Here is a 26,706-nt window from a genome sequence, read left to right as displayed (position 1 = left end):
ACATATGGTTTTGTTTCAGTCTGTACTGCATAGTTTCTGTATGAGGGGAAATGTGATTCATTAATTAGTGTGTTTTTATCCCAGTTGTCTGTAATTGCACTATTTGTTGAGAAATACATTACACAGACTCCTCATACCTTATTCACTGGCATAATAAAAGTACTTGTTTTTATTGCCTCTGCAGTATAGTGGTTGTTAGGGAGGGGTGTTGTTTACTACTGGAAGCAAGTTACTGTCTCCCCACATGAACTTGTTTAAGCTTTTTTTCATGTGTGAAGTATATGCGAAACTTTTATTGGTAACAGAAAACTAGCTCGGATGACAGTGATAATATAAAACGAGTGTTGATATGTATATAAAGTCAATATCAACAGTCCCTGATTACGAGAACGCGTGATGAAAGGGACAGGGAGATTTGAAGCTTCCCTGGAGAGCATTCGAAGTAAATCCAATTAACCACTGCTTTGAAATTAAACATATGAATAAACAATATTTACTAATATTCATTAAGCGCCGAAATACGCAGGAAGCAAAGTTTGTGAACCAACACCAATGTGCGAATTTTTCCATTAAAATATAAAAAATAACAAAAAAGAAATAATAAAAGTTAAATACGTTTCTTTTAAAATAAAAAAAATCTACTTAGTCTTAAAACATTTTAAATTTGTTTTCATTATTTCACGGCCCCTCCTGAACAAAACCTACGGCCCCCCAAGGGGGCCGCGGCCCACAGTTTGGGAAGTGCTGGTCTAGATGATGGAGAGGATCATTTGTTGAGTGGATAAGGGTAGCTAATTTATGACTTGAAGGCAGGCTGCATTCATATCTTCTTAACACTTGTGAGATTTTTTTTTTAAGTGCCCCAGATGTAGGGAGTGGATTGATATTTTTGTTCTGTATTTTGGCAGAACTGGGTTTAACAGGTGGACAGAGTGTTCTGTGGATTTTGTGAAGGTAAATGCCACTGACTAAAAAAATGCCACCAATGTGATTGATTTCTGTGGATAGGCTAATGTGGTCTGAGCAAATGGTTCTGGCTCAATTAGCTAAGGTTTTGATAAGATAACACCATATTGTTGAAAGGGGTGGTATGATATACTGACAGGTGATGTATGTATCTACTGGTGTGTGTAGGTTTTCTGTAGACAGATGAGGAGTTGTTGGATGATCTTTATCAAGGAAGGACACACAACTACTGTCTTCCTTTTCTATGGTGAAGTGGATCCTTGGGTGTTAGCTGTTGAGATGTGCTAAAAACATTTCAAGTGTTTCCTAACCATGTGACCAAATGGAGAACATATCATCCATGTAGCTTAGCCATATTATGGGTTTGAAAGGTGCTGAGTTTACGACTGCATTTTCAAAATTCCATAAAAAGATTGGCAAGGGGAGTGTATATCTATGCCTTCAGTTTGCTTGTAGGTTTTCCTTGCCACATAAAATAGCCTGAGTTCACAGTAAAACTGAATAAAGCTACTATGTTAGGAGGGAAAAGTGTCTGAATTAGTTTTGAAGTTTCTTTTAAGGGTATGTTTATGAACTGGGAGGTTATGTCAAAATTGACCACCATGTCAGTATCTTTAAAGATCAATCCTGATAAGCATTTGAAGTGTAGAGAGTTTTTAATGTGGGAGGAAGTGTGTCCTGTAAGAAGAGAGCAAGGGCTCTTGGACCAAGTGTTTTGGCCACTTTATACATAGGAGAACCAATACTGTCCAATTTGAGTCTAAAGGCTGTAATTTGTGTTTTTTTGGTAGTCCCATAAATCTGGAGAAGACTGAGTAATATAAGGTTTAGGTTTTTGGATTGTTTCAGGGGCCCAGTATGTAACTTCGTCTAATTTTTGGTGTGCTTTTTTGGTGTTTAGGTAGGACTAGTGGTAAGTAGATTAATGCACAAGAAGTCACTCAGGGGTCAACGAGATCCATACAGTTCTTTCCAGAGAATACAAAATATAATTCCCTCTTTCTGATCTGTTCTGGCTCAAAGCTGCCTTGCTAAACTTTGATGCATTTATATGCAACCCTGGTTGCTTTCCAATTTCCAAATCAGTTCAACCACTTTAAATGTATGCTGAAATTTGATTTTTCTGTAGTCAAACTACACAAATAGTGTGGTCATCTTTTGTGCAGGCTGTAATGTTTGCATCCAATACACATTGTTCACCTACCCACCAGAATATAAAATTTGCTTCACTATCCTCCCATTATTTTTGACCTTTACTTAACTAGTTTTCTTTAAAGTAACTGTAGATGCTAGCTCTCCTCTTGTAACTTAGCGATTACCTCATGCAAGTTTCCTTACATGATGTAAAGGATGCATAATGAACATCCTTTAGCCATATATTCTCACATCTTATGTCTTGAGACTATAATATAGCTGCAAATAGGATATTCCTTGATTACTTGATTTTATCCCATGGTCTGATTACTTTTTCTTTCCTGAACCAAACAGCTGCTCAGACTGAATAACTGATATAATTCTTGCTGGACTTGAAGGCCGTCATTTCCCATTCGACTCAAAATACCAAGCTGTAATTCTTCAGGAAGTGTGCAAGGCAGTCCAAACAAAAAATTCAATAAAGCACAACTTCATATTCAGGCTGCACTGTCACTTGCAAAACTTCAAAAAAATTTATCAGTAAAACCAGTCTCACTTTGAAAGGGCCAAGAACAAAATAACTTTCTTCCTGCTCAAATGCCAGTTCTTTCTTCTGATCTCTCACTTAGGCACCACAGTTTCTGCTTTTCCATTTTTTTATCCTCTCACTTAGACGGCAGCATTGTAACATCACTCATAGGCTGATTCTGCTACATAGATGATCAAGATAAATCCCCTTTCATTATAAAGCTCTCTCCATGTCTCCTCTGGTATTTTGCAGAAATAAATGAGCAGAATTTTGAATAAGTTGAATATCAAAATGTCTTCTGGTTTACTATCCCTTTTCTACAGTAATCAAAATGCTCCATAATTATTCAATTCTGTTATACAAATTAAGTGGATATTGAATCCAACATTATTTCAAAGCTGAATATATAGAAACTACAATAGTTTCATACCGAATATAGAAACTATAAAGTTTCAGCTGATCCAAGCATAAGCAACCTTTCAGGACAGGGGCAACTCGTGGTAAAGGTGGAGTAAGTTCTGATCACTTTCCTTAGTATTCTCCATAATGGATGAAGATGCAGAATACTAAGGAAAGTGATCAGAACTTACTCCACCTTTATTATGAGTTGCCCCTGTCCTGAAAGGTTGCTTTCGCTTAGATCCACTGAAACTCTTGTAGTTTCTATATATTCGGCTTTGAAATAATGTTGGATTCAATATCCACTTAATTTGCATAATTTTGCATCACCGAAGTGAAGCCTTTTGACTCTCTATTTCAGTATTCAATTCTGTATTATCTTTAGAATCTTTCACACCCAGTATCTCCCACAGCACAAAAGCAAACACATATGCAAGTGATAACAGTTGTCTCAACTGAAGGAAAGTAAAGTATTACCATATGTAGATGACACTGTGAGTACATTGAGGGATAATGATTCAATATACATCATTTTGGCATTTTCAAAAAATTCAGCAAAGTCATTGGACTAACCGCTAATGCTGATAGAACAAAACTAAAAAATATATGGAAGATTGGATCTTGAAGGCTTCTACTTTGGACTGATCCCCAAGAGAGAGAGAGAGTGAACCTAGTACTCTACTTGAAATTTATTTTTCTATCTGTCAAATACTGTCAGTTTCAAGAACCTGTACAGAAAATCAGGCCACTTTCCTTTCTTCCACAGCTACAGTACTCAATACTGTAATCTTTCTTGTTCAGCTACATGCAATTAGCATTACAGATATTGCCAAAGAATAACAATTGTGCATAGTAAACCTCTCCAATTTTTATTTTAAAAAAGGGGGAAGGGAGGGAGGGATATTTTTTCTGAAAATAAAGGTATTAACAGAATAATGTAAATAAGGGTAGAAACTTCGCATGCAAAATGATTGTTGTTAGCAGCAGCAGCTCTTCAGCCTATTTGTTAATGATATTTCATGTGAATTAACCATTGTACCGACTTTGACGTGTATATTATTATTATTTTTTTGGTAACCTCTGTGGAGTCAACAGACTCATTGTGGGAGACCTGCTATACCAGCAACATGTCTATCATAATGAGCTATGGGGTTATTTACACTACCTCCATTCACAATGCACTCCAGCAATGCATTCTACTCACTAACAACTCTCCAGGTAAAAAATCTACTCCTCATTCCTTTCTTCACTACATATTTATACAACTTCCAGGGATGGCTTTCGTTCTTCCCATCTTAACATCCATTCTTTTTATAATTTCTTCTGTATTGATCTGATAGAATTCCTTAACTAACTTGAAGGTCTCTCTATCATATCTCCTCTTTTCCTCCTATCCATCAACCTCTGTAATCTACATTCCCTCAAATGCTCTTCATAACCAACACTGCAGAATCCTGATATCACTTTGGTCATTTGTCTTTGTACCCTCTATAGTAGTTCCAAATCATATTGAAAAGTAGGTGACCAAATTTTGAGCACAATAGTCCATATGTGGTCTGATTGATGCTTTATATAGAGACATCACCACCTCCTTATCCCTACATGACAGTGTACTTTTTATCATCGCAACAAATACAATTTGCAGTCATTACAACACTTGTGAAGTGCTTTCAAAACTTTTAGTACATTATTACTATCACTCCAAGATCCCAGATCTCATCCACTTCCTAAGTACAGCTACACCAATATGGTATGTAACCTTATATCCCAAAGTGTAACACCTGGCATTTATTAATATTACAACTGCAACTCCATCATTTGTCCAATTTAAAAGTCTATTCAATATCAGCACTACTCCTGATAAATCTACCTCCTAATTTGCATCAAACATTTGACGATCAGCAAACATTTGACGATCCCCAGTCAATCCACATGAAATATTATTAAAAAATAATGTGATAGGTATCAGCAAGTTGTGATGGGGGAGCAGTATCCCGGAAGAGGAGAGTCACTAGTGGTGTGCCTCAGAGGTCTGTTTAATTGACATTGCTGTTTAGCCTGTATGTTATTGATATTGGGAAAGATTTGGATGGGGATATTCAGTTGTGTGCAGATGATGCAAAGTTGGGACGAACTATGAGGAGTGGAGCAGATGTTTTGGCATAACAATGTGACTTGAATAGATTGAATGAATGGGTACCCAAGTGGGGATGCCAGTTCAACTTTGCAAAATGTAAGGTTTTAAACTTTGTAAACAAAGATGGGATGTAGAATTTCACTTGGTAGGGATATGTTGATGGGGATGGAGAAAATAAGAGCTCTTGGGGTGATGGTGGATAAGGATCTAAAATTTAGAGGACACATTACCAAAATTGTGAGGACAACACAACGAATTCTGGGAATGATGAGGAGGACACTGACTTGTAGAAGTAAGGAGATTCTTGTTCCATTGTATAGGGCTTTGATTAGGCAACACATGGACTACTGTGCACAGATTTGGTCATCTGGTTTTCAAAAGGATGAAGAGATGTTGGAAATGGTCCAGAGGCGACTGACTAAGGTAGTTTCTGATCTCTGGAATGTCAAATATGCAGAAAGGTTGAGAAGATGCAATTTACCGAGTCTAGTGGATAGGAGGAAGATGGTTGATATGAGAGATGTACAAATTGGTAAGGGGTTGTTATAGGATCAATGTTGAAGAGGGTTTTCATAAAATGGTGGGAGATCATTGGAGAACACGAGGCCATCCCTGGAAAGCTGTATAAGGAGAGCGTGAAAAGGAGTGAGAAGCAGGTTTTTTGTATGCAGAGTAGTGATGATTGGAAATCCTTTTCCTGAGGCTGTGGTGTCTGCAGAGAATTTGAGTGTGTTTGAGGTGCAGTATGATGAGCTATGTGTATGACAAAAGGACCTCCTAGATGAAATCTTTGATTCCATGAGGTCTTAGGGTAGTAATAACAATAATATTCATATTTCTGTTGATTTATGCAAAGGTTCTTGTGATATTTGCTAAGATGCAGAAATATTATACTGTGTAATTCTGTTCAATATATGTACATCACTTCATTGTAGAATTTGTGTGTGTCAATCCCATTCACAAAAAGATTGCTTAACCTGCATGTTAACATCATATTTGAGGAATTAGAATCAGATTTTTATTATTATAGTATTATTTATTTTAAGAAATAAAAATAAGAAACAAAAATAAGTTAAACAGTAGGGACCCAAGAACAGAATTCTGAGGCATGCCACTGGTTACCTTCCTTTACTGAGACACTTCTCCATCATACACACCTTGCTGGTATCTTTCAGAAAACTAATCTTCAATCCATCTAGCTAGTCTGTTATCCAATCCCATCTTCTTCAACTTATATACTATTCTGTCATGTGGTAATTATCAAATGGCTTTGTAAAGTCGAAAAAAAAAAAACCATCACTATATGAATCTCTCTTATCCAACACATTCGTCACCTTATCATAAAGCATAATCAGATTGCTAAAACAAGACCTATGCTTCATAAATCCATGCCGACCATCATAGAGAATTTTATGTCCATCAACTGAATTCTATTTAATAACCAACTTTTCCGACACTTTGTTCACAACTGCAGATATACAGACTGATCTATAATTGAAAACTTCTGCTCTCAAACAGTGCTTGTGAAGAGGTGTTATTTTGCCTTCTTTCCACTCCTTAGAAACTTTCCCACTGCAAGACTTCCATGAAATAACCAGGTCAAGGGCATGGTTAATTCTTTTCACATTTTTCAAATACGTGTGGTGATATGTCATCCATTCCTGCAGCCTTATTAAAATCTGATCCAAGCAACACTTGTCCATAATTCATGAATGCAAAGTGTTTATTGAAGTTAATATAACCTTTGGATATTATAAAATTATATGAATATGAAACATATTTTTGACATATTATTTTTCATGTAGCTATTTGGGTAGTTAAAAGAAGAGTTTTTCTAATCTCATGCACAAGAGGTTGTTCCAGTTATAGTATATTAGAATCATGGATGGTAGAAAGTTGAGAAGAAAGCAGCTGTTTGCTGATGTGAAAATTAGGGAGAGTTTTAAAGAGTAATGCCAAGTCTCAGAAAGATCGAAAACACTTTCAACTCAAAAAATGTATAGGTTGCCATTTTAATGTTGTTTTGCAAATATTTTTTGCACTTCAAAGTGTAGAAGTGTAATATTGTTTACTGTATTAATGGAACTGTGCTCCAGAAGGTGCATCAGATTCATAATCTGGTGATGCTCATCAGAAATGTTTATTTGAAAGAAAACATTGCAGGTGAAGCTACATTGCATTGCCTAAATTTTGTTCAGATTTGGTTAAAATGTGATTGGGGAACTGTGGACTGGTCCAGAAATTAGTAACTAAGGAAATATGACTCTGAATTCATTGTTGTTTATGAAGAGAGATTGAAGAAATGTAGTATGTTAAAAAACGTTTATTTTTCTTGACCAAAAAGCTCTGGAAAGACTTTTAATGGGATTATATTGATCAAGTGCATATAATAAACAACTATGTTATACCAACTAGTTTCACCAACTAAAGCTGTTGGCATCTTCATACATAACTGATGTAAGGTACTAAAAAGTAAAAAACTGTTACAAACTATAATCAACCGATTCCAATTATATTAAACAAAGAACAGAGCGCATACAATACATGCATAGAGCGTGCATGATATCACTTGTTGTTATTTAGGAACGTTCTATAGTTGGCACTATAATTCAGTTCTGGCGAGTTGAAGGATCTTATAAGAGTCTTCCAGATCATGGGCAAGATTAGTCCTTGGTTCCTGTTCAGGTTTTGTATACAGTGGGCAACTGTTGTGGCCTCCTTAAAAATTTGGGAGCAGAAGTCCTCCTCCTCCATGTAAGGAATTGTGCTTCTATCCCACTCTATGGTATGGTTCGTTCTTGAGAAATGAAAAGCTAACCTCGATTTTTCTTCTCTGTTATTATTGACATCACCTGTGTTCTTTTTGCCTAATTTTAACGCTCCTTGAAGTTTGGCCGATGTAATTCAAGCCACACAACCAGGGTACGTTATAAACTCCAGCATATTTGGAGAAAGGATGGCTATCTTTTGAAGATCTTAAGAATTGTCTAATCGTTTCTGTGGGTTTAAAAGGCCACTCTTATTTTATGTGGTCTAAGGAGTCTAGCAATCTTATTGGAAACTGTCCCTAAGTATGGAATGATGATGGTAGAAATATAACGTATGTCATCTTGTTGTCTTTGTCGGAGTTCAGAGAAAAGTATCTTGTGGACGAGTCTTCGAGGAAATCCATTCATGATAAGGTTGGTGGATATCAGGGATAGTTCTTCCTGGAGGTCTTGTTGATCTGTTGCAAGGAGAGAGGCACGGTTCTTCAACATGTGTACAATACCAAGTTTCTGAGAAATGTGGTGGCAGGAAGTGAAATGTAAATAACGTCCTGTATTGGTAGGTTTACGGTAAACTGAGAGGTTGATACCACCATTTGGAAGCTTCTTAATTAAAGTATCCAGAAATGATAATTGGTTATCTTTTTCAAGTTCTAGAGTGAATTTGATTGTGTGGTGTACAGAGTTGATTTTGTTAAGAAAGTCGAACAGGTCCTTTTTTTGTGTGTGTGTGTGTGTGGTTCCAAACGAATGGTGGTATCAACCTCTCAGTTTACCACAAACCTACCAATACAGGACGTTATTTACATTTCACTTCCTGCCATCACATTTCTCAGAAACTTAGTATTGCACACATGTTGAAGAACCGTGCCTCTCTCCTTACAACAGATCAACAAGACCTCCAGGAAGAACTATCCCTGATATCCACCAACCTTATCATGAATGGATTTCCTCGAAGACTCGTCCACAAGATACTTTTCTCTGAACTCCGACAAAGACAACAAGATGATATACGTTATATTTCTACCATCATCATTCCATACTTAGGGACAGTTTCCAATAAGATTGCTAGACTCCTTAGACCACATAAAATAAGAGTGGCCTTTAAACCCACAGAAATGATTAGACAATTCTTAAGATCTCCAAAAGATAGCCATCCTTTCTCCAAATATGCTAGAGTTTATAACATACCCTGCTCATGCGGCTTGAATTACATTGGCCAAACTTCAAGGAGCCTTGAAATTAGGCAGAAAGAACACATAGGTGACGTAAATAATAACAGAGAAGAAAAATCAGGGTTAGCTTTTCATTTCTTAAGAAAGAACCATACCATAGAGTGGGATAGAAGCACAATTCTTTGCATGAAGGAGGACTTCTGCTCCCGAATTTTTAAGGAGGCCACAACAGTTGCCTGCTATATACAAAACCTGAACAGTAACCAAGGACTAATCTTGCCCGTGATCTGGAAGACCCTTATAAGATCCTTCGACTCCCCAGAACTGAATTATAGTGCCAACTATAGAACGTTCCTAAATTACAACAAGTGATATCATGCATGCTCTATGCATGTATTGTACGTGCTCTGTTCTTTGTTTAGTATATAATTGTAATCGGTCGATTATAGTTTGTAACAGATTTTTACTTTTTAGTGTCTTACATCAGTTATGTACCCTGAAGATGCCAACAGCCTTAGTTGATGAAACTAGTTGGTATAACATAGTTGTTTATTATATGCACTTGATCAATATAATCCCATTAAAAGTCTTTCCAGAAATGTAATATGTCAGCTTTAGTGGATAGGCAGAGAAGAGATGGCAGTATGACTGCTTTAGAGACTTGAGTTGGTAAGGAGGGTTTATCAGATTAATATGTAGGGGATGCATATATTATGTATTCCCTATGGGATACATAATATATGTATTTTTACTATTACTCTTAATACTATTTTATTAATATTTTCTAGCTCTCCACAACACTCATCATGGGAGGTCACCAGTCAATACAAAGTCTGTTGTATCAGTTCTTAAACTCATGGATATTTGTATCAGTCCACTGTTTGTACTTTCACCACACTCTCAGGCAATGCATTCCATGCCACTTTCCATGTAAAAGCTTACTTTTTACTTATGGAAGTTTTTTTCATTTGGCTATGCTACTAATTATATATTTGTTTTTATCCTTTATCCAAGTATAAGCAAACAATGTTTGCGCCTGAAGTACTTTCAGGACTGGGGCAACTCATGGTAAAGGTGGTATTAGTTCTCATTGCTTGCCTTAGTATCCCATCATGCAAAACACATCTCCTTGCGGACATGTATAATGCTATGCATTAAGGGAAGGGTTACTATCCAGACCGGTTTTTACCTTTATTGAGGTTTCATCAGTGGGAGCCAGACCCAGAGGTGGTGATACTAAGTAATGGAGAAGTCATATTTACCTATACAAGTTGCCAAAGGGTGTCACACCCTATTATTAAAATCCACTGGATTAGAGATAAGTTAATGGAAGTTTTTTTCACTTGGCTATGCTACTAATTATATATTTGGTTTTATCCTTTATCCAAGTGTAAGCAAACAAAGTTTGCACCTGAAGTACTTTCAGGACTAGGGCACCTTGTGGTAAAGGTTCAGGACTCGTGGCAACTCGTGAACTTATTTTTTACTTACTACTTCCTTTTGTAACTTCCAGAGCATCCCCTCCCTTGTTCCTTTCTTTCATTCTATTATATGAAAAGTCTCCTGAGTGTTAATCCAATAATAATCCTTCAACAGCTTAAATGTCTCTATCATATCCCCCCCCTCCATTCATCTTCTATCCACCAAACTCTGCTGTCTATCATGCCTGGAAGTTGTAGAAGAGTGCTGTGAAGTACATTTTTTGTGCTGTGTATGTGAGAAGTGAACTTCTTATCCATCGTGTTACATGTTTACTTGTGGCATTCATTTATGTGAACATGGGATTGTATAAGTAGATTTTGTGTGGAGAGTGGTGAATGAATGGAATGTGAAAAGTGACAATTTATTCATTTGTAATTAATTTATATTTACTGTAGTAAATTTCTTAAATCATGGACAGTGTATAACAGTCAAATGGATATTTGTATTATTTTCCACTTATTCTATAAAATGTTTCAGGTTAACTCTTGAACTATCCTGTGCCATGACATTTGAAGGTTATCCACATGACACTCAGAACTGTTCTATGATGATAGAAAGCTGTAAGTTCTCATCTTTAACTATATTTAAAATGAATGTTCCCGAATTTTTTCATATGTTAAATATAACATTTGTTGACATCTATTGCAGAATTATATTTTAGAAGAATGATGATCTATTCAGTGAGCAGTCACCGAACTTTCCTAGAGTACATTTTTTGTGCTGTGTATGTGAGAAGTGAACTTGTTATTCACTGTGTTGCATGTTCACTTGTGGCATTTATGTAAGTCTTCAGTGCTGATTCTGTGACTCAGATATCATATGCTTGTTGATAATAAGCAAGTTGCTGATTACTTATTTCAAGAATCATTAGGACTGATATCTGACATGTTGAAACATGAAATTAGTTGAATTTTATCAGACCACCACTTTTATGCAATAGACATATTCAAAAACAGCATGCCAAATCTGAATCTTAAGACAAAATAACCAAAAAACACATGGATAATGATGAATAAAGTATTAAACTTTAATAGCCAGATATTTTGACCTGAAAATTAGTGGTGAATGAATGGAATGTGAATGTGAAAATGGTCATCATCAGGGCATATATTCTAGTGAAATACAATGCAGAAACAATGAACAGTGGTTTACTAAAATAAAGATCCAAAGGCTTCATTTCAGCAATGCAAAATTATATAAATTAAGCGGATATTAAATCCAACATCATTTCAAAGCCAAATACAGAAACTATAAAAGTTTCATGCAGAAACCATGAAAGTTCTGTGTGAAAATTGACCAGAGAGCTTGAGGGAATACACCACTGCCATACTACTAGTTGCTCTAGCCCAACCTAATAGGAAAAGCCCGAACTATAAAAGCGCCTGTATATTGCCTTCTATTGGTCCATTTTGATATGTTTCATTAGTCTGACAGCTGTTTCAAACTCATTGGTTTTTGTCAGAGACTAGGCAGAAACCTAAGAGTGCAAAAACTCTCGGTACTAGGGAACTTGAAGCGTTGGAGAGGTGTATTTTCCGTAAGCGAACTCTTGGTCGGTGCATAAAGTATTTACTAAAACAAAGAGCCAAAGCTTCATTTCAGCAATGCAAAATTATGTAAATTAAGTGGATATTAAATCCAACATCATTTCAAAGCTGAATACAGAAACTATAAAAGTTTCATGTGAAAATTGACCAGAGAGCTTGCAGTAGTACACTGCCACCATACTAGGAGTTGCCCTCATAATATGGTGGCTGTGTATTCCTACAAGCTCTCTGGTCAGTTTTTGCACGAAACTTTTATAGTTTCTGTATTCAGCTTTGAAATTATGTTGGATTTAATATCCACTTAATTTATATAATGAACAGTGGGTTATTTAAGATAATGAGAACTGCCTGGTGCTGTAACTAGAACAATTGAAGTGGTTAACAGCAGATGTATTAGAATATTTAAAATAATAATGTCCAGCTGAATTGACTAGGCTTTTTACATGTTTGTGTAACTTGAGTCTCAGCTCAGGAATGATACAACAAGAATAGAAGGAATGTATGATAGTTCCATTATACAAGGGTAGTGCAAAAACTGATGTCTCTAACTACCAACCTATCAGTATCTTCAGTGTGGTAGTGAGATTTTAGAGAAGTTGGTAAGAACTTGCATACAGAAATGGGTAGACAAATATGCTATACTCTGCAAGGAACAGCATGGGGTTAACTGAAGGAAACTCATGTTTTATTAATTTGCTCATATTTTATAACAATGTTACAGCTGAGTTGCATAAAGGGAATGGATACACTATGATAATATTGGATATTGTTATTATTATTATGTTATTCACATAATTGACACACAGTCAAAACAAGATATCATATAAACAAAAATTTGACTGGTGATACAGAACAATTCAGATTCTACCCAGGAATCTAAAAATAGTCCATCAGGTAGCGTCATAAAATATGGACTGTTCCAAGTAATGCTGTTTTTTGTAGGTCATGTGGGGTCACTTCGTTGATGTTTAATTGCTGTAAATAGTTGGATAGTTTCTTTGAAGTTGCACCAAGTGCACTGATAACTATTGGGATGACTTTGGTGTGTTTAAGCCACAGTCGGCCAACTTCGATTTCCAGATCTCGATATTTTGTAATTTTTTTCAGTTCTTTGTTGTTAATGTTGTTATCACTGGGTCCTGCAATATCAATAATCCAAACCTGTCGATGTTTGATAATTGTGATGTCAGGTCTATTGTGTTCCAAATCCAATCAGTTTGTATTCGAAAGTCCCAGAGGATTTTTGCTGTTTCGTTTTCCAATGCAGTCTTTATTTTATGCTGCCACCAGTTATCAGAAGTAGGAAAGGCCTATTTTTTGTATATATGCCAATGAATTATTTTTGCCACTTGATCATGGCGGTATTTATAGTCAGTTTTTTTTATTATTATTATTATTATTATTACATGACACTTCCAAGGAATCCAAAGACTCATTGAGGAAGGGCACCTACTCTACAGCTTTCCATCTCCACCACTCAAATCCACCAATTACAGCGAACCACATCATCTACACCAATGCCAATTACTTCCCACCACCACTAGTATTTCCACAGACAATCACAAACATCCATGCCCACAGCGGGATTCGAACCCACGGCCTTTTGGCTGGAGAGCGGATACATTAATCACTCGGCCACCCAGGCCGATGATATTTCTAAAGCATTTGATAGGTTACCACATGAATGCTGTTACAGAAACTGGAGAATATGGGATTAGAATATAAACCCATGACTTAGATCAGGAGATGGTTGACAGATATCAAAAAGTGGCATACAGTGGGTATGAATCTGCCAGATTTAAGGTGACCAGTGATGTACCCAGGCCGATGATATTTCTAAAGCATTTGATAGGTTACCACATGAATGCTGTTACAGAAACTGGAGAATATGGGATTAGAATATAAACCCATGACTTAGATCAGGAGATGGTTGACAGATATCAAAAAGTGGCATACAGTGGGTATGAATCTGCCAGATTTAAGGTGACCAGTGATGTACCTCATGGTTCAGTCCTTGGGCCATTATTGTTCAATCTATACATTAATGACATCAGGCAGGGTCTAATATCAGAAGTGCAATTGTTTGCCAATGATGCGAAGATAGGTAGGGCAATCAGGGATGCTACTGACGTTGCACTTACAAAATAAGCTGGAAATTTGGGAAACAAAAATGGCTGTCAGTTTAATGTTAGTAAGTTAAAGGTTATGTACTTTTGTGTGATGAGATTTTCAGCAGCATAATATAATAGGAATTTGAATTCAAAGGTCACATAGAAAAAGTTGCAAATTCAACTCAGAGGATAATTGCGATGTTGAAGTGAACCATGACATGTAAGGATAAGGAAGTCATTTTGCCACTTTATAATGCTTTGATAAGACCATGCCTGGATTATTGTGCATCCATGGAAGTTAAGTTTGTTCACAGTGAAGAAAGGGATAAGAGCTAGGTTTTCCTCTCATAGAGCAGTGAGTGAGTGGAATAGTTTGAATTAAGGAGTAGTGAGTGCATCTAGTGTGAATCAATTTAAGGGAAGATATGACAACTGGTTTGGGTGAGTTATAGCCTCCCTCGATGAGTCCTCAACTCCCTGGAGGTCTTAGATAATAATAATAATAAACAAATACATAAAATAAAAAATGAAAAAATTAAATAAAATGAAAAATAAATATAAATAAATAAAATAATTTAAAAAATTATTGATGTCTGATCAAATGAAGACTCTCATATCTTCAGCAAAGGTGAGGTAGTTCCAATTCAAGTTCAGAATGAATGCAGGGCTTCAGCATGCACTTCAAACAAATGTTCGAACTTGTGGCAGTGCTGATGGCGTAAGTGTGTTTCACTTGCAGATATTGTGGTTGGTTTCAGTTCTGTTTTTTGGTAAGCAAGATTTCTCATATTTCTTATTAACAATATGATTGGTGTTCATGTATAGTTTGTTCCAGAGAATATCCAAAGTAAGACAGGTAACAGTTACAAGGAACTTGGTAGACACCTAGTGTCTACCAAGTTCCTTGTTCCAAATTATCTCCTCTTCAGCAAAAGAGGAGTTATTTATCCTTAGAAGATGGGAACACAAGAGGAGAGTTTGCTGAAGGGAATAAATGAAGTCACTAGATTATATTTTTAATGATTCTTGAGATGTTCTGAGATGTCTGAAATATATGTGATCGGAACTCTTCGTTTCATGGTTGTTTGAAGTAGTTTATAGGAGTCAAAGACACATTGTATAGTTCATTCTGAGAAGCTAATCTGTTGCATCATATGATTGATATCCAGAAGTTCTTGGCTTGGTTCTTGATTATATCTTCTCCATTCTTTAGTTGTATTATCTTTTACAGGTAGACAGATTTTGTAAGGATTTTATTTTCAAAGATCTGCAAGGCTTTTCTTTTTATCTGTTATGATCTGGTTTTCTGATCCATATAAAAGAATAAGTATAATAAATATAGTTTAATCCTTTATCCAAGTGTGAGCAAACAAAGTTTGCGCCTGAAAATATCTTCAGGACTGAGGCAAGGTGGTGCCTCTGTTGGCAACTTGTAGCAAAGGTGGACCAAGCTCTCATCACTCCTTGTCTCAGTATCTCCCAACATGCAAAGCACATCTATTTACAGACATGTATAATGCTATCCATTAAGGGAAGGGCCACTATCCAGACTGGTTTCAACCTTTATTGAGGTCTCGTCAGTGGGAGGCAGACCAAGAAGTGGTGATACTAAGGCAGAAGCAATGGAGAGGTCCTATTTACCTATATGAGTTGCCAACCGGTGTGCCACCTTGTTATTAAATTACTCTGGATTTAGAGAAAGATTTTGGAAGTTTATTTTGCACTTGGTTAGACTATAATAAATTTAGTTTAATTCTTTATCTAAATGTGCTAATCTGCCTTAGTATCACCACTTCTGGGTCTGCCTCCCACTGACGAGACCTCAATAAAGGTCGAAACCAGTCTGGGTAGTGGCCCCTCCCTTAATGCATAGCATTATACATGTCCGTAAGGAGATGTGCTTTGCATGGTAGGAGATACTGAGACAAGGAGTGATAAGAGCTTGGTCCACCTTTGCTACGAGTTGCCAACAGAGGCACCACCTTGCCTCAGTCCTGAAGATATTTTCAGGCGCAAACTTTGTTTGCTCACACTTGGATAAAGGATTAAACTAAATTTATTATAGTCTAAGCAAGTGCAAAATAAACTTCCAAAAAGAATAAGTCTAATGATTGTATGTATATTTTTATTTTAATTCTTTTTGAGAAAATTTTGGAAGTATAAATGACATAGTGAATAATAAGATTTATTTGATATGTGTATTTTAACATGCATTTTCATACTAATTTTATTACCTTAAGTAATTAATATTTCGAAACATTTGAAGGAAGTGGCATTGTTAAATTTCAGTTATCAAATAGTAAAACTGGTAATTTTCCCTTTGGTTGTTGTTTCTACACACTTTTAAATATTTGGTTTTATTCTGGTTGATGTGTGCTTACACATCAAGAGGTTTTGAAGTTTTTCTGAATGTTATTATATCTTCAGCATTTTCTATAACTAGGCAAATATCATCTGCATATCCTAATATTGTTCTACTTCATCACTTACAGTTTTTCTAATACATTCTTTGATGGCTTAATTAAACAGGATGGCTAAAAGAGCATATCCTTGTTTTAACCATGTCTTAAATGAGTAAAAAGCCAGTGACATCATAAAAGGGGTACTCCTAAACAAAAATAGGCAAAATAGCCATAAAAATTACTATCTTAAAAGTTTTAAAACTAATTTTATTAGCCAATATCATGCTTTGGCTATCAGCAGTGCAAAGTTTTATTAAATTTATTATCATATGAGGTATTCTGAATTTCATATTCCCAAAGGCCTGATCTATGAATGCTATCATAAGCTTTTTAAAAAAAATCTATAATTAAAATATCCTGGACAGGCCTGCTGAATTTTTTCAGTGGTGGTAAAAGTACTGGAAGAGAGAGAGGAACTTCACCATGTCACCATCCACAGTAAACCATGAAACAGAAAACCATGTCAGATTTAAGCAATAGAGACAAGATTGATTGGACCCTCTGCAACTTTTGCCTCCTGGAAACATTACAGGGAAGAAGAGAAAGAAACTGAGGAACGTAAGACAGATACTATGAAAATAGCATATGAAGAAGATACCTTAAATGCTCTGGGGAAGGTATCTCCTGATCTTTCATATCTAAAAATCAAGAATATTCTCTTAAAGCTTGCAACTTGGAATGTAATGACCTTATACAAGAACTTGAAACAATGAAAATTTACATTAATAAAATGAGTTTAATCCTTTATCCAAGTGTGAGCAAACAAAGTTTGCACCTGAAAGTATCTTCAGGACTGGGGTAAGGTGGTACAACACCAGGGCAACTCGTTCCAAAGGTGGAGCAAGCTACCAACACTCCTATCTCAGTATCTCCTATAATGCAAAACACATCTCCTTGCAGATATGTCTAATGTTATGCATTAAGGGAAGGGCCACTACTCAGACTAGTTTCAACCTTTATTGAGGTCTCTTCAGTGGGAGCCAGGCCCAAGCGGAGATACCAGGCAGAAGCATTAGCAGGTCATCTCTACCTATAGGAGTTGTCAAATGGTGTGCCACCCTTTTTTTAATAAATTACTCTGGATTTAGAGAAAGATGTTGAAGGTTTATTTTTCACTTGGTTAGAGTATAATAAAATTAGTTTAATCCTTTATCCAAGTGTGAGCAAACAAAGTTTGCACCTGAAAGTATCTTCAGGACTGGGGTAAGGTGGTACAACACCAAGTGAAACTCTAACCAAGTGAAAAATAAACCTTCAACATTTTGGAACATGAAACCTTCAACAAATTTGGATGCATGAGACTGCCCCAAATTTGGGAAACCTTTACAGAAGAACTTCAGCCCAAAGGCCAAGAACTACCAATATAGCCTGCCAGGGGAGCACCATCAGGACTTTAGGAAAATGTTAGCTTCCTAGCTTCAGTCTCATTTGCTGTTATTAGTACTTGTGTGCACATGTCTTTGTAGTAAGTTCCCAAGAAGATGGCAATGTGACGTTTGCCGAAATATCGGAAAGTATATATTAAAGTTTATTTAATTTATATTTCTAGTATACGCTGTCAATTCCTTAAATATTAGTTATCTTGTTTAACCAGCATATAAGCCTCTCAACAAGAATAATGATCATCCACGGAGATCTCTTCGCACGCAAGGCCCGCATTTACGGCAAACTGAAGCTGAAGTTATCCAGACAACTTAACCGTCTGGCATTCCTAAAACGCTGCGGGGATAATCAAGTCATCCTGAACTGTGTCAAATTTAAACACCACTTCGTCTCACAGAAAGCTCTCCGTATTTACAACTGGGCTAGCCAGGCATTACTTCGGGAACAAATTACCGCTACACGCGGTTCCCTAGCCGACATAAACAGAGCTATTTTAATGCTAGAAAATGAGCTTTCACTTACGCTTAATGACGAGCTTTGGTCAGTTCTACATGACGTCTCGTGTACGGCAGCTAAAAAAGAATTTGAACGAATACAGAGCCGACATATCAACAAGTTTGATGAATTAATAAATAACTCGGCGTCCAAACCTAAACTACAAACCAACACTGTAGTTAACCTTTCTTCAGCTACCTTGAAGTCTGAAGCACTCAATGCTCTGTCACGTGGTCACAACTTCGCCATTGCTCCTAAGAAATTACCGGCTGAGGAATTAATGATCCAAATTGAACGCGGGATTCGCCAACTTCCAAACCACATCGCCAACGATATTAGATTGGATGTAGCCTGTGTTCTCAATAAAGCAAAACCTCCAAAATCCAACATATCCATTAGTGAATACAAGTCACTACAAGAATTGATGAGAAACAAAGAAATAGTGATCACCAAAGCGGATAAGGGGAATGCCACTGTGGTACTCAATCTTAAAGACTACACAGGTAAGCTCAAGGCTTTATTATTAGATCGTTCCACTTACCTCCCCATTGATTACAATCCCACCAACTCACAAATTAGAAAACTCCATAGGCTCCTTAAGAAGGTCACTTCTTGGCCTGTGGAGATTACCAACAGACTAAAACCCTATAACTCTAGGACCCCCCCCGCATATATGGGCTCCCAAAAATACACAAAGAAAATGTGCCATTACGTCCCATAGTGGATGGCATTGATTCCCCCACTTACAAACTAGCCAAGCATTTAGCCAAAGCGCATTCACACTATACTGGCAATACACCATAACACATAAAAAACAGCCCACTTCAAAACCAGTATATAAAACCTTACACTCCAACATAATGACATAATGGTCAGTTTTGATGTCTCCTCCAATCTAAATTTCCTCCCGATATCTCAGCCCTATTTCAGTTTACAATGAACTCAGGCTATTTCGTTTGGCAGGAAAAATTCTACGAACAGATAGAGGGGACGTGAACCATTTTCCCCAAGGGTGGGGAAAGTGGTGAACCATGGGTTCACCACTTTCCCCACCCTTGGCCAACTTCTTCATGGAGACGTTTGAAGAGAAAGCTTTAAACTCAGCCCCACAAAAACCTACCATATGGCTTCGCTACGTTGATGATGTTTTCACTATTTGGCCACACGGCACGGATTCACTCCTCTCCTTCCTAACACACTTAAACAACCAACACCCTAGAATCAAGTTCACCCTGGAAAAAGAGGAAACCAATAACCTCCCCTTCCTAGACACACCAGTCACACGCCAACCTGATAGAACCTTGGTTTTCTCAGTTTATAGAAAACCCACCCATACAGGCAGATACATTCACCAACAATCCCATCACCCCCCCCTTCTCACAACAATATGGAGTTATTAAGACATTATTCAACAGGGCAAAAATAATCTGTTCTAATGATCAAGCCCTAACCACTGAACTAAATCACATCCGTGACACTTTCTCAGCCAATGGCTACCCCCCCCCCCCAAAAAAAAAATCCAAAAAATACTTAACCCAGTTATCCACAACCCACCACCCCCTCCCCTTCACAAAAAAGATTACTCTAAATCCATCACCATTCCCTACATCCGAGGCACCTCGGAAAAAATCAATAAAATCTTAAAAAAACATGACTTGACCACTTGTTACAGACCACATAGAAAACTGGCATCCCTTATCCGCTCCACTAAAGACCAACCACTTCCCCTAGACCTACCTGGTGTATACCAGGTCCCTTGCAGCTGTAAATTGTCCTACTTTGGCCAAACAGGCAGGACAGCAAATATCAGAATCTCAGAACACAAGAATTACATCCGATTTCACTAGTACAGCCACTCTCTGGATACTCGCCACAGTAATACACTGCAGCAAGTTCAAGTATGAAAGACTATTCATGGAATCAGCCTCGGCCCTTAGGAACATGCCAAACCTCAACAAATTTGGATGCATGAGACTGCCCCAAATTTGGGAAACCTTTATCAGAAGAACTTCAGCCCAAAGGCCAAGAACTACCAATCGGCCAGGGGGCACCATCAGGACTTTACGAAAACGTTAGCTTCCTAGCTTCAGTCTCATTTGCTGTTATTAGTACTTGTGTGCACGTGTCTTTGTAGTAAGTTCCCAAGAAGATGGTAACATGACGTTTGCCGAAATATCGGAAAGTATATATTAAAGTTTATTTAATTTATATTTCTAGTATACGCTGTCAATTCCTTAAATATTAGTTATCATGTTTAATTTATTGATGCTTTAATGACTACAGGGTTGTGGTCTGATCCAATATCAACCCCAGGGTATGTTTTGGCTTGTAAGATGTTATTCTGAAAACTTTTTTTAATCATTATATAGTTAATCTGGCTCCTATAGCTGTCTCCAGGGCTTTTCCATGTGTAAAGTCTTCTAGAACGTTGGCTAAACAAAGTATTTGTTATTATGAGATTATTTTCTTCACAAAACTGTATTACTCTTTCTCCTCTTGGATTTCTATGTCCCAGGCCTTGGTTTCCCATGCAGGAAGAGTTTTTTTTTGAGCCTACATTAGTGTTTAGATCTCCCATTACGATAGTTATGTCATCTGATTTGGCATTAAGTGAATTTTGAACATCTTCATAGAAGTGTTGTACATCTCTGAGTAATCAGAAGGAGGTGCATATATTTGGACAAAAATATTGAAAGGCTGTGCTGCAATTTTTAATGCAATTGCTCTGTCACTTATGGGCCAATCTTATTTTTTAATACAAATGCTACTGCATTCCTATGACTGTCTCTGCATGAATATATAACTGAATGATTCTTTCTATTTATTTTTACAATATTAGTCCATTTGACTTTCCAGATACCTGCAATGTAAATTTTCTTGATGTTGAAGGTTTATTTTTCACTTGGTTAGAGTATAATAAAATTAGTTTAATCCTTTATCCAAGTGTGAGCAAACAAAGTTTGCACCTGAAAGTAAAATTTTCAGTCTCATGCATCCAAATCGTTCCACTTACCTCCCCATTGATTACAATCCCACCAACTCACAAATTAGAAAACTCCAAAGGCTCCTTAAGAAGGTCACTTCTTGGCCTGTAGAGATTACCAACAGACTAAAACCCTATAACTCTAGACCCCCCCCCCCTGCATATATGGGCTCCCAAAAATACACAAAGAAAATGTGCCATTACGTCCCATAGTGGATGGCATTGATTCCCCCACTTACAAATTAGTCAAGCATTTAGCCAAAGCGCTCTCACACTATACTGGCAATACACCATCACACATAAAAAACTCAGCCCACTTCAAAACCAGTATAGAAAACCTTACACTCCAACATAATGACATAATGGTCAGTTTTGATGTCTCCTCCCTATTCATGAATGTCCCACTCAAAGAAACCTTAGAGCTAATCCAAGCTAAATTTCCTCCCGATATCTCAGTTTACAATGAACTCAGGCTATTTCGTTTGGCAGGAAAAATTCTACAAACAGATAGAGGGGACAGCCATGGGTTCACCACTTTCCCCACCCTTGGCCAACTTCTTCATGGAGACGTTTGAAGAGAAAGTCTTAAACTCAGCCCCACAAAAACCTACCATATGGCTTTGCTACGTTGATGATGTTTTCGCTATTTGGCCACATGGCCCGGATTCACTCCTCTCCTTCCTAACACACTTAAACAACCAACACCCTAGAATCAAGTTCACCCTGGAAAAAGAGGAAAACAATAACCTCCCCTTCCTAGACACACCAGTCACAACAATATGGAGTTATTAAGACATTATTCAACAGGGCAAAAATAATCTGTTCTAATGATCAAGCCCTAACCACTGAACTAAATCACATCCGTGACACTTTCTCAGCCAATGGCTACCCCCTCCAAAAAATCCAATAAATACTTAACCCAGTTATTCACAACCCACCACCCCCTCCCCTTTACAAAAAAGATTACTCTGAATCCATCACCATTCCCTACATCCGAGGCACCTCGGAAAAAATCAATAAAATCTTAAAAAAACATGACTTGACCACTTGTTACAGACCACATAGAAAACTGGCATCCCTTATCCGCTCCACTAAAGACCAACCACTTCCCCTAGACCTACCTGGTGTATACCAGGTCCCTTGCAGCTGTAAATTGTCTTACTTTGGCCAAACAGGCAGGACAGCAAATATCAGAATCTCAGAACACAAGGATTACGTCCGATTTCACCAGTACAGCCACTCTGGGCTTGCAGACCACGCTCTGGGTACTCGCCACAGAATAAGATGGAAGAAAGCCACAGTAATACACCTCAGCAAGTTCAAGTATGAAAGACTATTCATGGAATCAGCCTCGGCCCTTAGGAACATGCCAAACCTCAACAAATTTGGATGCATGAGACTGCCCCAAATTTGGGAAACCTTTATCAGAAGGACTTCAGCCCAAAGGCCAAGAACTACCAATATAGCCCGCCAGGGGCACCATCAGGACTTTAGGAAAACGTTAGCTTCCTAGCTTCAGTCTCATATACTGTTATTAGTACTTGTGTGCACCTGTCTTTGTAGTAAGTTCCCAAGAAGATGGCAATGTGACGTTTGCCGAAATATCGGAAAGTATATATTAAAGTTTATTTAATTTATATTTCTAGTATACGCTGTCAATTCCTTAAATATTAGTTATCGTTATAATAAAATTAAAGAAAACAATGAAATCTCTACACATGAAAAAATATGATCTTGGCTTCCTTAAAAATCAAGAAATACAAGATAGTTTTTTAAAGGAACTGGCACAATCCACTGCTGTTAATGTTCTGGATTCCACCAAGTATCCTTACCCTAAAGATGACATTGAGGCTAGATAGCAGAAATTTAAAGAGGGCATAAAAAAAGGCAGTAAACCAGTTCCCAGATTTGAGTAGATGAGTGAACCCTTGATGAATGACAAGATACTGTAAATGATAGAGGAAAGAAAAGCACAAAAATCATCCTGAATACAAGAACTTCAACTAAGAGATTAGGAAAGAATGCGGTATTGCAAAAGAACTATGGCTCAACAACTAATGCAAGAAAATTGAGCTTTTGGACAAAAAAACACAAAATCAGAGAACTTCATGAAAAAGTCAGAGAGCTAACTAGTAAATCTGTGAAAAGGGTAGGCTCTCATTTCATTGAAGATGCCAATGGAAACATCCTAATGGAAAAAGATAAAATATGGGATAGATGAGTAGAGTATTCAAAGAAACTCTACAATCATAATAGAATAGATAAGCCATCACAAGAAAATTTGGTGGTCATACTATTCTTACCTGGGAAGTAACAAATGCCATTAGGAAATTGAAACCAGGAAAAGGATTAAATGATAAGGCCATAAGATCACTGACTGACATATGCAACAAAATATATGAAACTGGAGATAACTGCCAAAAGATCTTAAGCACTCAACATTCCTACCAATACCTAAAAAATCTAAGACAATCAAACGTGAAGAGTACAGAACAATCAGTCAGAAGCAAAAGTTATGCTATATATCATCCTAGAAAAAAATAAACACAAAATGAAATTTAATGAGACACAAACTGGTTTTCGGGAAAATAAAGGGACTAGAGGACTGTTGAAAAGTAGAACTATTATAGAGAGATATATGGAGAAGCAGAAAGAAGTCTATGTTTTATTGACTAAATTCTAAATTTAAAAAAATAATAATTTTAGATATTCTTGAGAGGAACAAATCTTGTGTGCTCTGGATACTAGAGATTTTACAATGCCATATTTTTGAGATGGATGGTGACAGGGCTGCCCCTTGTGGGTGTGCAAGTTGTGCCCCACACAAAGGTGCCTGATCAGGAGGGGCGCCATTTCAAGATGACAAGTAATAGTAAATTTTTATACAATGCTCTTATTCATGAAGTAAAACTTTACTACATAGATTACACAACTTAAAATAAACAGTAAGGTGATAACAAAATGAACAGTAAACTCAACAACCAGTTAGCTGCTTTGCTTTGACATACTGCTTCATGAGTGGTGCATCAAAATAGGTTGAATTGCGTTGTAATTTTTTCTTGTGAGCATCTAAAAAAAAATGTTTTTTTTTAGATGCTCTATTTTTATTTACACATACATATATCTTATGTTTATATACAAAATAAACAAACATTTCTTAAAATTAACTTCATTTTAATTTGCAAATTCTATTTTATGGGAGCACTGCTGTTTCATCCAGTAACTTTGAACAAAGGCACCTCTTACCCACTGGGTGGCCCAGGAGATGAGGAGATGTTTTATGGATATAACAAACTGAAAAAGTTGGTTTCAGGTAGACCGAAGTGGAAATGAACCATCTTGTTTACGTTAGATGTGTACGTCAAGAAAGGAAATACCTTTTGATGATTCTTTTTCTTGTGTGAACTAGATGCGAGTAGTGTAGGTTGTTTATATTTTTTTAGAAATAAGTAGAGTTCTTGTTCTGTGTGACTCCAGACAGCAAAGACGTTATCAAAATATTATAGCCAGAATGTTGGTTTAGGGTCAAGAGCAAAAATTTTATCTTCTAAGTTTTCAAGAAAAATATTGTCTAAGTTAGGTGATAAGGGTAAGCCCATCACTGTCCTCTTGTTTATATTTTCTCTTTCCATATGAAGTAAGCTGAAGTGATTGCAAATTTGAATAATTCAACAATATCGGTTGGAAATTTTTGGGTTAACAATTCTATTGTCTCTTTGAGGGACATTAGTAAAGAGAGAGAAACAATGTCAAAGCTTACTAATGTGTGTCTGTATCTGTCAGTTTAATGTCTTTTATTCTTCTAAGGAATTCTATGGAATTTTTTTATCAAAGAAGCTGATTGGCCAATGAAGGGATGGAGAAGGTTAGACAACAATCTTGATATTTTATACATGGAACTGTATATAGAATCCACAGTAGGCCTTGGACAGTTACTTTTATATAATTTAGGTGAACTATATATTCTAGGCAGTCGTGCATGGTATGTTTGGAGTCTTCTGATGGTTTCTTGATTTATGAATGCTGTTTCATCCAGTAACTTTTTGAGTTTTTTGAACTGTCTTTTCGTAGAATCATAATTAAGCTGGGAGTTTGTATTGCAATCACAAAGTAGTGAATTCATTTTTCTATCGTATGATTTAGCATCTCAGAATACAGCAGTATTGCCTTTATCTGCTTTGGTGATAACTATATTACTATTTCGTTTTAAGGATTTCAAGGCTTTAATTCTGATGGTGGAATATTAAATTCTGCTGGTTGGACATAATAGATCAATTTAGCTATTTCAAAATGTAGTCTATTGGCTTCAATGATAGACAGGTGATTCGTGTTCCTTTCAATGTTGTATATGAAATCTAAATAAGGAATATATTTGTGTGAAATTGCAAACTATGATTTCGTGCTAGTACATTCGGTTCATCTTTGGTTAGAGGATGGTCAGATAAGTTTACAACCTATTTTTCAGGAGATAATTTGATTGTATTTTTCTTAGATCGTTCTAACAATATTAAGTATTTTTTATCGAGATTTATGATGCTTTTTTCAAATGCTTTAGTGCCTCCATTCTTTGAAATATTAATAAACACGTAGCAAGTCTTGATTTAATGGATTTCGGAGATCAGCTTCCAATTCTGTTGTTTTAATGATATTTAATGCCAATTCCTGTTTTGAAACTTGTAACTGATTAAGTAACAAGGAATGGCTAGCTTTTTGATAAATTTTATGTGCACCTGGCGATTTAATGACTTCCTTTATTTTAGCAAAGATGGGAATTAATTTGTCGCTTCTGCACTTCATTAAAAATGAGATTCTGGCATGCAGCTTACCCTGTTTCATTTGAAATTTTCCTAATCAGTTGCTCTTCAGATCCTGTCAGATCCCTGTGAAAGAATAAGAATTTCTTGTACGGTGAAACCTGTGGAGTATTCATAACTATAAAATACCACATATGCTGCAGTAGATAACTTTTTTAATATGTAAATATTTTGTATTACATATCCTAAGACATCAGTACAATCATCAAACAACAACAGGAACTAATTATTTAGTTCCTGTTGTTGTTTAATGATTATACTGAAGATGTCTTACAAGGCTCTGCAACTTACATTCTCTCAATCTGTTCTCATACTCCACAT

General features: G+C 36.6%; 1 protein-coding gene across 1 annotated transcript in view; it reads left to right on the top strand.

Annotated features, from left to right (window-relative positions):
• The window catches only part of LOC150106218 (glycine receptor subunit alpha-2-like), a 321,484-nt gene that overhangs the window by 192,674 nt on the left and 102,104 nt on the right, over window positions 1-26,706 (top strand). The window contains exon 6 of the mRNA XM_090393043.1: window positions 11,068-11,150. Coding sequence (XP_090249169.1) covers window positions 11,068-11,150 — 83 coding nt within the window. The remainder of the gene's footprint in view (window positions 1-11,067; window positions 11,151-26,706) is intronic.

This window comes from Typopeltis vanoorti, chromosome 5 (genome assembly GCF_054136105.1).
Source record: "Typopeltis vanoorti isolate ZY-2024b chromosome 5, IOZ_Tvanoo_1.0, whole genome shotgun sequence".
In the NCBI taxonomy this organism is placed as follows: Eukaryota; Metazoa; Arthropoda; class Arachnida; order Uropygi; family Thelyphonidae; genus Typopeltis; species Typopeltis vanoorti.
Note: the sequence above shows the minus strand (reverse complement) of the source record. Positions and strands in the feature narration are given on the sequence as shown.